The sequence below is a fragment of the Gobio gobio genome (assembly GCF_949357685.1).
Source record: "Gobio gobio genome assembly, chromosome: 2".
NCBI lineage: Eukaryota > Metazoa > Chordata > Actinopteri > Cypriniformes > Gobionidae > Gobio > Gobio gobio.
Genome location: NC_137098.1, coordinates 32,276,163 through 32,287,040, shown reverse-complemented (window position 1 = coordinate 32,287,040; position 10,878 = coordinate 32,276,163). Strand labels below are relative to the sequence as shown.

At 38.8% G+C, this 10,878-nt stretch overlaps 1 protein-coding gene across 1 annotated transcript; it reads left to right on the top strand.

Moving 5' to 3' along the window:
- The first annotated feature begins 678 nt into the window (after window positions 1-678).
- Window positions 679-9,017, top strand: pamr1a (peptidase domain containing associated with muscle regeneration 1a). The gene is made up of 11 exons (XM_079844351.1): window positions 679-1,014; window positions 2,019-2,195; window positions 2,817-2,942; window positions 3,938-4,052; window positions 5,067-5,284; window positions 5,577-5,768; window positions 6,066-6,257; window positions 6,339-6,405; window positions 6,494-6,726; window positions 7,095-7,465; window positions 8,019-9,017. The coding sequence occupies exons 1-11, from the start codon at window positions 879-881 to the stop codon at window positions 8,595-8,597; spliced, it is 2,406 nt and encodes an 801-aa protein (XP_079700477.1). The 5' UTR covers window positions 679-878; the 3' UTR covers window positions 8,598-9,017.
- The last annotated feature ends 1,861 nt before the right edge of the window (window positions 9,018-10,878 follow it).

Below are 10,878 nucleotides of genomic sequence, written 5' to 3'. Positions count from 1 at the left end.
TCTGTCCTGCTCAACCGTTCCACCAAACACAATCACTCACATCTGTATCTTTGGAATCAACCTTAAAAAAAAGTTTTCTCATATCAAAAGTAAAAGCTGCAGATGAAGGCTGAAACCAAGTCTAAGAGAAAATAATCCAAATGGAGAAATAGATGGGGGAGGGATTCGTGAGAGATCTCTAGAGAAAGAGAGAGAGAGAGAGAGAGAGAGAGAGAGAGAGAGAGAGAGAGAGAGAGAGAGAGAGCAAATGAAAGAATGGTTCCCAGAGTCAGTCATTTGTATACTACTTTTCCACATCCTATTATATGCTTGAAATGATGCTTTTATAATCATGACATGCGCCTTTGCACATATATAGATGTGTATATAATAAATTTGCCATTCACTTTTTTTCAACAGAGCTTAGACAGTACATAAATTATTACCTCAATTATTATGATTGAAGACTCCTCTAGCAACCATTTACAGTTGACATTTCAACATATTTTCCAAGCTGCCACAACAATTTGCTTTGTTTACAGATCAGTATCGAGAGGAATATTTAGAAGTAACTTAGTAACTGTGTCTAACAAATAGACAAACATGACATTGGTAGGAGAATGGGTTAAAGGTTTCCCCTTGCTCTGTATCAAACTTCTTACGTCACAGAAAAAGGTTGAGCAGTGAAACTGTGTCTGTAAATTGAGGGAGAGACTGAAAGAATAGTATAGCAGAAAGAAGCAGTAGAAACTGTCTGAAAGAGAAGAGAAAGAGAGAGAGAGAGAGAGAGAGAGAGAAAGAGAGTGGAAGAGGAAAGAGAGAGAGAGACTGAGGGGGTTCTAATCACTGGCCTCATGTTGCAGGAGCTCATTTGACACAACAGAAGTCTTGGCAGAAGAATGCTCTTTCCCGCAGGCCAGCTGGCTGTGAGCGCAGGGATATGGATGTCCCCTAAGTGTGGATATCTCCCTGCTTCGCTCCCTATCCTTCTTTATCTTCTTCAGCTTCTAAGCACTGGGGCATCTTGGCCAAATGGTAAGAGTTTTGCAAAGACTGTAACATTTACTTTAAAGAGTAATGACTGTGTTTCTCTGACACAAACACTGTTATTGCAATGTGCTGTGTAATTTAAATACCACAGCCACTGGAAAGTATATGACGGCGTGTTTAGTCCTTTTAACACCACTTATTGTTATTCTACAGGTTACTTTCAGTTAAAATGTGCTTTAAAGATCAGCTTTAGAGAAGCGTTCCTTAAGTCCAAGTTTACTTTTTACATGAAACTTGCTGAAAATTGCGAATCTGTTTAAATATTCATGACAAGTTGTCTTTGTGTTGCTTGCAAATTTGAGATATTCTTTAGCCATTGTTCCAAATATATAGAGGTTTAATTCAAGGTCAGTTATATTTAGTGTTTGGTAAACCTGTATACATGTGCTCAAGTTAACATGCATAAATCTCTCTGGACATTTGCTCACAAATGAGAAAAACAGACGTGAGAAAATGCACCAGGAAATGACTATTGGAACCTGTCTGTAAACTCAAAGATAACAAGACACAGACAGGAATCTTCTCCCACAAAAACTGAATCAGTAGAGTATAGGTTATAATTTTGGCACTGTTGCACAATTATCACAGTTACTCATCTCAATTGTGGTCACAGCAAAACCCTTGATAGGTAATGAAAGATCACAGACTATAATCATAAGACTGGTAGTCAGATCTATGACAGAAGCATGACTTGAACCTGCCAAGACACGGTTGAGGACTTAAATATAGCTTGGTTGTCTACACGGCATCATAAACATTTACATTTTTGTCTGGTACAATGTTCCCCCACATTTACCTTCACATCAGCTTTTGCTAACTGATTGTTAAGATCAGTGACTTTTCCCTGCCTGAATTGGTGACTCTGACATATGTATCACGGTGAATACCTCATTTAAAGAACAAGGCACCATTCACGTAAAGTCAGTCACACGAATTCTAGAAAAGCATGCAAGACATTCTCTTTCTGACTTCTAGTCTGCTTGATGTAGTTTTTAGGTCGCAGGAGGATAAGTGTCCCGGCCCACAGTGGAACGCCATGTGTCGTACCTGCTGTGAGTACAAGCAGATTGCATGTAAGTGCCCATCTCAGGGAACAAAAGTGGGCTACGCTGTACCCTGCTGTCGAAATGTTCTGGATGAGTGTGACCCCTGCATCCTACACCAGGGTAAGACGAAACACAGCTCAAACTTTAGATAACCTTCAAGTGTATTTTTTCAACTGGAGCAGTTTAAATTATTTGATTTAAATTATTTGATTTATATTAGCCTACATCTATCTATCTATCTATCTATCTATCTATCTATCTATCTATCTATCTATCTATCTATCTATCTATCTATCTATCTATCTATCTATCTATCTATCTATCTATCTATCTATCTATCTATCTATCTATCTATCTATCTATCTATCTATCTATCTATCTATCTATCTATCTATCTGTCTATCTATCTGTCTGTCTGTCTGTCAAAAAAAAGGTTCTATATGGCACTAAAAGTGGTTCTTCGTCGTAATCATAGAGGAACCACTTTTGGTGCTAAATAGCACCATATCTTAACATGCTCTGTATATGGTAGTGGTGCTATATAACACCTTAGCAAAAGAACCGCTGAAGAACCGCTGAAGCACCAAAATTGGTGCTATACAGCACTTAAAAAGGTTCCCCTATGATTACGAGCCAAGAACCAATTTTAGTGCCATATAGAACCTTTTTTTTAGAGTGTATCTGTCTTTCTGTCTGTCTGATTTCTCATCCATCCATCCATCCATCCATCCATCCACTAAGGTTGCAGCATTTTTGACAACTGCAAGATTTGCAACAATGGCACCTGGCAGGCCAAAGATAATTTCTACATCAGAGGCAGGTACTGCACAGCGTGTCGTCAAGGGTGGTCTGGTGGAGACTGTCTCAGTGAGTCTTTCGGTTCTTTCCAGAATCCATTTACAGTTTTTCTCAGTCGCTTTGGTTCATTTCTCGAATCATCCTCGACATCTGCAAAATAGTACGTGCATTTCTCAAAACAATTCGTACAAATAGCAAAACACCATGGATTACCTGCAAAAGCCAGTCTCTTGCTCAAAATCCTTAGTTCATTTCTCAAAAGTAAATATCTGTGTCAATGAACATGTCAGTGCCATCAGAATGAAGTCCTTGTGTCATTGTGTACGGATAAGACGGTCAAATTGCTTAGTCATGTTGTCAATATAACCGTGTACACTGGAGGGATGTTCTGATGTAAATATGGCTAAAGTTTTGATGACAATTATTGTAAATTGTAGGTTACACCTTAGTGTATGTGGGAGTTTGATTGCAAGAGACTGGACAAGATTCACATTTACGCTTTTACTGTTTGTACTGTAATTTGTTGACAGACCATGTCATTGTGATACAGAAAGGAAAAGACAGCACTGCATAGCACAAAGAAAAAAAAACAAAAAAAAACAAAAGTAGAAATGTGAACGTCTACTGGAAATGTATAGACATATGCTTGACATATTATGACAACTTGTTCAACCATTTTGCATGTAAAGACTTATGCTATGAACTGATGGCTAAATGTTGTGGGGGGTGAGACTATTCAACAGAGACCATTATAATACATTTTGATCAACATGACATAAGCAACTGATAATGTAGGAAACAGCAGAGAATTGTACATAATCATTTGCATGGATGTACACAAGCATTTGCAACTTGTTTAAAGAAATGAGAAACTGCTTTTTTGATGTGCACAAGTGACACAATGATGTGAAGATTGAACAGGTAGTTTTGAGAATTTCAATTCTGATCTGAGAAATGTACCAAAGCGACTGAGAAAAACTGTAATACATTAAGTTTAACTATTGCTTTTTATTGTCACAAATAAATCAATAAATTTAGATACACACTCTACCTGCCAACTTTAGCATGTGGAGAAGTTATACAGAGACCACACGGTCATGTGACTTTAGAGAGTTATCCAATCAACGCCAAATGTGAATGGACCCTACAAGTTGGCAGAGGAGCAACGGTTGAACTCAGGTACGTAACTACTATAAATGCTACAAAGCTGATGAATAATAAATTGTAGTTTAAACATTTCCCAATTTAATCAGTTTGAAGAAGCTTTTATAATGCAAATATACACCGATCAGGCATACCATTGTGACCACTGACAGGTGAAGTAAATAACACTGATTATCTCTTCATCACAGCACCTGTTAGTGGGTGGGATATATTAGGCAGCAAGTGAAAATTTTGTCCTCAAAGTTGATATTAGAAGCAGGAAAAATGGACAAGCGCAAGGGTTTGAGCGAGTTTGACAAGGGCCAAAATGTGATGGCTAGACGACTGGGTCAGAGCATCTCCAAAACTGCAGCTCTTGTGGGGTGTTCCCGGTCTGCAGTGGTCAGTATCTATCAAAAGTGGTCCAAGGAAGGAACAGTGGTGAACCGGCGACAGGGTCATGGGCGGCCAAGGCTCATAAATGCATGTAGGGAGCAAAGGCTGGCCCGTGTGATCCAATCAAACAGATGAGCTACTGTAGCTCAAATTGCTCAAGAAGTTAATGCTGGTTCTGAAAGAAAGGTGTCAGAATACACAGTGCATCACAGTTTGTTGCTTATGGGACTGCATAGCCGCAGACCAGTCAGGGTGCCCATGCCGCCGCCGTAAGGACCAAACGTAGGCACGTAAGCATCAGAATTGGACCACGGAGCAATAGAAGAAGGTGGCTTGGTTTGATGAATCATGTTTTATTTTACATCACGTGGATGGCAGGTGCATGTGCTTCGCTTACCAGGGGAACACGTCACCAGGATGCACTGTGGGAAGAAGGCAAGCCGTCGGAGGCAGTGTGATGCTTTGGTGCCAGATAACACAGCACACCTTCAGGGGTCTAGTGGTCTAGTAGTCCATGCCTCGATGGGTCAGTTTTGGCAGCAAAAGGGGGGCCAACACAATATTAGAAAGGTGGTCATCATTTTATGCCTGATTGGTGTATAGGCCAACAGTATGTTTTCTCAATACAGGTTCTCAATGTTCACATGTGTCCAGGTTCTCAACGATTAGCCTGGAATCTGACCATAGTTGTCAATATGACTATGTAGAGGTGCGGGATGGGGACAGTCTGAAGTCGCCTTTGATTGGCAGATACTGCGGGGATGAAAGCCCTTCACTAATCAGAAGCTCTGGAAACTCTCTGCATATTCTTTTTGTGTCAGATGGCTACAATAACTATGATGGATTTTTTGCCACATTCCAAGAAGTCTCAGGTACAATATATATAGCTATCTGTACACTTTAGAGTGTATTTTATTTGCGGTTCATTCATTTATAATAATTTGGTTATCAGATCCTGAACAATACAGCTCATTTCCTTTAAATGCATGGAAAATGTTTTCTCTAACTGTAAAGAACGTGGCTTTTTATTTTTTTTTTGCTGAGTTGGCTTCATGAACCCACACTTAAAGAGAGATTACTTTAAAAGTCATCTCAGCAAAAATGCCATGGTTAAATTTTTAATGCTTACATATTGCATCATAACATTTTATTGCTTTTCACAAGGTCAAGCACCATCTCTCTGTGTAACCCCCCAGAGGCCTGCACACGGAGATCTCTTCCTCCAGTACAAGGACGCCAACATCCTCAGCTCGGTTGAGTACCTTTGCTATAAACCGTACAAGCTCAAGGGAGCATCTCAGCGGGCATGTCTTCCCAATGGCACTTGGAGTGGAAGTGCTCCTCTATGCATAAAGGGTACGCTGACTCTTATGTAGTTATGACAAGTGCTTTTGGTATTACCCCCTTTGAGACAGACAAAGATGCTTAGAATCAGAGTCAGGTGTGCCTGTATGCCTGGGAGTCAGGCTTCTTTGAACTTGAGATCATAGAACGTCAGAGTGTCTTATTGAGATCTTTCAGGATTTTAAAATGTTTGAAAAATATATGTATTTTAAATTCATACAATGCTCTAAAAGTATGTTTTGTTAGTAGAAAAGGCCGCCGGATCATTGCAAAATTCAGTGACTTGCTCTACTGCCATTTGATTTGCAGAAGTGATCGTAAAAGAATGTCCCACTCCACCACAAGTCCACAATGGATACTCAGCAGAGGTTTCAGGCTCTGATGGCAGAATAAAATATGTGGAATATTTCTGCAACAATACGTACATTCTCAGTGGAGACTCAAGAAGAACATGCCAGAAGAATCGGACCTGGAGCGGCAGTCAGCCCCTCTGTGTCAGAGGTACCGTCTCTACTTCAGTTACAAAATATCAATTATAAAATATTTTTTGCTCACACTTTGAACACTTAAACTGTTTTACAGCCTGTAGAGAACCTAAAGTTTCAAAACTTGTGCGACAGAAGGTTTTAAAATACCAACCTCCCTCCAGGTAGACATTTTTCATTGTGTTGTGATATTAAACTTGTAAAGTTGTTTTATATAATTCTGGATTCTAATTTTATTCCTTTGAATGTTAGGAAAAGTCCAGTCCACAAGCTGTACTCTGCATCCAGTCAGGGAGAGACTGACGCAGAAAGTATGCTGGGGAAAGTTTTTCCTGTTTTCGGAGATTTGCCACCAACTTTCCATCATGTGTATTCCAGCATAGAATATGAGTGTATATCAGCGCTTTACAAGCCTTCTGGTAGTGCACGCCGCACATGCCTAAAGACTGGCAAGTGGAGTGGTCGTCATTTCTCCTGTTCACCAGGTGGGGGAAGCACTAACACATTTTCAGCATATTTTGGAACCAGATTTCCTATTTACAAATATTTTCTATGTACTAATAACCCTGACAGAACAGATTTTAAAATAATATTACATGTATTTCATAATATGTATTGTTTGTTTGTTAATTATAATTAAAAAGTGTATTGTTGCACAATTAATGATATATGATCAAATCGTTAATTGTGCAATAATATACTTTTTAATTATAATTATTTAAATAATTAAAATGATAAAATGTTTATATTTTTTTTAATTTTTGGTAAGTATACCAAAGCTGGCACTCACTAAATAATCTGATATAATTAGCAATTAGTGCCAGAACTCACTCAGGAACTCATTCTCTTCCAGTATGTGGTAAATTGCCACCTGCCAGTCCCCAAAATTTAACAGAGATTCACTGGCCATGGCATGCAGCCATATATACCCGTCTGTACAATGCCAGTCCTCTTATGGCAAGAACCAAGAGGCGAGGGGACACATTTGCCATAGATGAGGAAGAGGAGGGGGAGGAGGAGGAGGAAGAATGGGTTAAGAAGGACCAGAGATGGCAGCTTGTCTGCAGCGGGGCTCTGGTGAACCAGCGCTGGGTTGTGGTGGCTGCTCATTGTGTGGCGGAGCCTGGACGAACTGAAGCGCTCCGTGCAGATGATCTAAATGTGGTGATGGGAAAACGTTACCTCAGTGACCTCAGAGTAAACAAGAGACCTCAGCACATACAAGTAAGAGCTTTCAGACTACACTACAAACTGTTTATATCAGTGGTTCTCAATCATGTCCTGGAGTACCACCTGCCTTGCACATTTTGTATGTCTCCCGCATCTATCACACCTGATTCAACTCAGGAGCTCATTAGTAGAGACTGCAAAACCTGAAATGGGTGTGTCAGATACAGGGAGACAGGACCGGTGGAACTCCAGGACAGGTTTGAGAACCACTCCTCTATGTTACCTATGCAATTCAAACATACCCAATTTAGTTGATCTGTTTATTTGTGGGTTACATAAATAAATAAATAAATAACCCCTGACATTAATAGAAAGAGACCTTTCCATAAATCAGACAGCATTTCCATATGTTTTGTCTTGAAAGTTCTTGGAAAGCCCAAAGCCATACAGAGGATACTGCGGACTAAATATACGCATTAAAACTCAAGGCACATTCTTATCGATAATCTATGATTAGGCTTTGCCAGGTAGTCTGTAGGATTATTTACTTCTCAAACCGACCAGCCTCTTTCTGTGCAAGTCTTTCATCATGTCTGTTCCCACACAGATTGCTCAGATCTTGATCCATCCAAACTACGATCCACATGTCTTAGACTCCGACCTGGCCATTCTGAAGCTGGTGGACAAAGCTCGAATCAGTGAGTATGTGTCCCCCGTTTGTCTTCCGCGTCTGCAGGGTGGCGAGGTCACTGCAAAGCAGGCTATCCTCACTGGTTGGCCTGTAACTGGCCAACACAGGGCACACACAGACTCAGAGGCTGTCCGGAGCGGTCTGATAGAAGTAGCTGATGTGGTGAAGTGCGAAAAACAATATGGTAAACACGGTGTCCCGATCAGTATGACTGACAACATGCTATGTGGACGGCAACATCCACTCAATCCATCTATGATCTGCCCTTCTGAAACTGGAGGGATCATCCTTTCACCCTCTGCTGACTCCCAACTCACTTTAGGGCTGGAGACTTTTCCCCCCAGTAGAGCAGTTGACACTGATTCTCATCATTCTTGGGAACTGTTGGGGCTAGTGAGCTTCGGATATGATCTGCAAGACTGTAATCCAGATCTGTACACCGTCTACACACGGGTAGCTAACTTTAAGAACTGGATTGAAAAGAACATTGCTTAGAGCTCTAGGTCGATTGTCTGTACAGCATTTAGAGATGATACATTTTACTTTTCTCTTTCCTTTGAGCTTTTTTTTTTTTTTGTGCACATAAGTGAATTCAAACATCAAATGTTCATTGAAGAGAGAAAGTGTGACACTTGGGATTTCACAACTAGTTTATTGCCTTGCGTGTGGGTGATATGTTTTTACATGGTAAAATGAAGAGGAAACGTTCCAAGTGAATTCAGTCACTGGGTTTGCAGGCCTTAGCTTGTCTTTTGACTCTCTTCAAGACATTTCACAACACAATTTGCTCTTACTTTTTACACAGTCAATATACATGTATTTACACTTGTCTTTTGTTCAGTCCTCGTCTACTAAAATTGGGACAGTGTATTTATTATTCAAAATGTTTTTAATTAAATGAATTTTGTGGATCACAATGTGGCATTTACTGTTTTTAGTCATTTTGGCAGGTTTTATCCAAAGATTACAAGGACAACCCCCTGGGGCAACCTGAGGTCAAGTGCCCTCTTTAAGGACACTGGTTTTGGCTCGTGTCTCATTCCTAAAGGGATCAAAACAGCAACCTTTCTAGTGATGTCCACTAAACCACCCTAATGAATGATATATGGTGCTATTATGATGACACACAAGGGTTTCTCAAATCTATCAAAATCCTTAGTTTATATATACAGTATATGTACATCACTTTTCAAAATGTGCCCTCAATAAGAATTTTAGTTACTTATGATCAACCAAAATACATTTATTTGATCAAAGAACAGTAATGTTGATAAATATTATTACTATTTAAAATAACTTTTACATTTTTTTTATTAAATTTTAAAATGTCATTTATTCATGTAATGGCAATCATTACACTCTAAGAAAAAAGGTTCTATATGGCACCAAAAATGGATCTTCGTCGTAATCATAGAGGAACCACTTTTGGTGCTTTATAGCACCATATCTTAACATGTTCTGTATATGGCAGCGGTGCTATATAGCACCTTAGTCAAAGAACCGGTGAAGAACCGCTGAAGAACCACTGAAGCACCAAAATTTGGTGCTATATAGCACTTAAAAAGGTTCCCCTATGATTACCATTTTTGGTGCCATATAAAACCTTTTTTTTAGAGTGTACTCCAGTCTTCAGTGTCACATAATCCTTCAGAAATCATTCTAATATGAGGATTTGGTGCTCAAGAAATATATTATCAATGTTGAAAACAGTTGTGCTGCTTGAAAATTTGTGGAAACCATGATCTTTTTTTTTTTAGGATTCTTTGATTAAAAGAAAGTTTTGATGAATTTAATACAGCCTTGCTTAATAAACATATTCATTATAAAAAAAAAAAAAATATATATATATATATATATATATATATATATATATATATATATATATATATATATATATATATATATATATATATATAATTACCTGCAAAAGCCAGGCTCTTGCTCAAAATCCTTATTTCATCTCTCAAAAGTAAATACCTGTGTCAATGAACATCAGTGCCATCAGAATGACAAGTCCTTGTGTCATTGTGTATGGATAAGACGGTCCACTCTGGAGGGATGTTCTGATGGCGAAAGTTTTGATGACAATTATTGTAAATTGTAGGTAACACCTTAGTGTATGTGGAAGTTTGATTGCAAGAGACTGGACAAGATTCACATTTGCGCTTTTACTGTTTGTACTGTAATTTGTTGACAGATCATGTCATTGCGATACAGAAAAGGAAAAGACAGCACAAAGAAAAAACAAAACAAAAGTAGAAATGTGAACATAGGACAATCTCCTTAGGGAAACCTGTACATGCAGTTCTGTAGGAATTACAGTGCAGTCTTTCTACACCTCCTGACGTTCCTGTCAGTTGGGCCACAAATTCTCATCCACATCACAATAAATATCTTTAGAAAAAAAGTCTAATGGAAATGTATAGAAATATTCTTGACATATTATGACAACTTGTTCAACCATTTTGCATGTAAAGACTTATGCTATGAACTGATGGCTAAATGTTGTGGGGGGTGAGACTATTCAACAGAGACCATTATAATACATTTTGATCAGCATGACATAAGCAACTGATAATGTAGGAAACAGCAGAGAATTGTACATAATCATTTGCATGGATGTACGAAAGCATTCGCAACTTGTTCAAAGAAATGGGAAACTGCTTTTTTGATGTGCACAAGTGACACAATGATGTGAAGATTGAACAGGTAGTTTTGAGAATTTCAATTCTGATCTGAGAAATTTACCAAAGCGACTGAGAAAAATTGTAAGAGC

What these genes read in the sequence shown, in the direction of transcription:
- pamr1a (XM_079844351.1), top strand. Translation starts at nt 879, where the DNA reads ATGCTCTTTCCCGCAGGCCAGCTGGCTGTGAGCGCAGGGATATGGATG. An exon ending in CCCCTGCATCCTACACCAGG is followed by an intron (nt 2,196 to 2,816) that starts GTAAGACGAAAC and finishes CCATCCACTAAG; the next exon opens with GTTGCAGCATTTTTGACAAC. An exon ending in AGAGACCTCAGCACATACAA is followed by an intron (nt 7,466 to 8,018) that starts GTAAGAGCTTTC and finishes GTTCCCACACAG; the next exon opens with ATTGCTCAGATCTTGATCCA.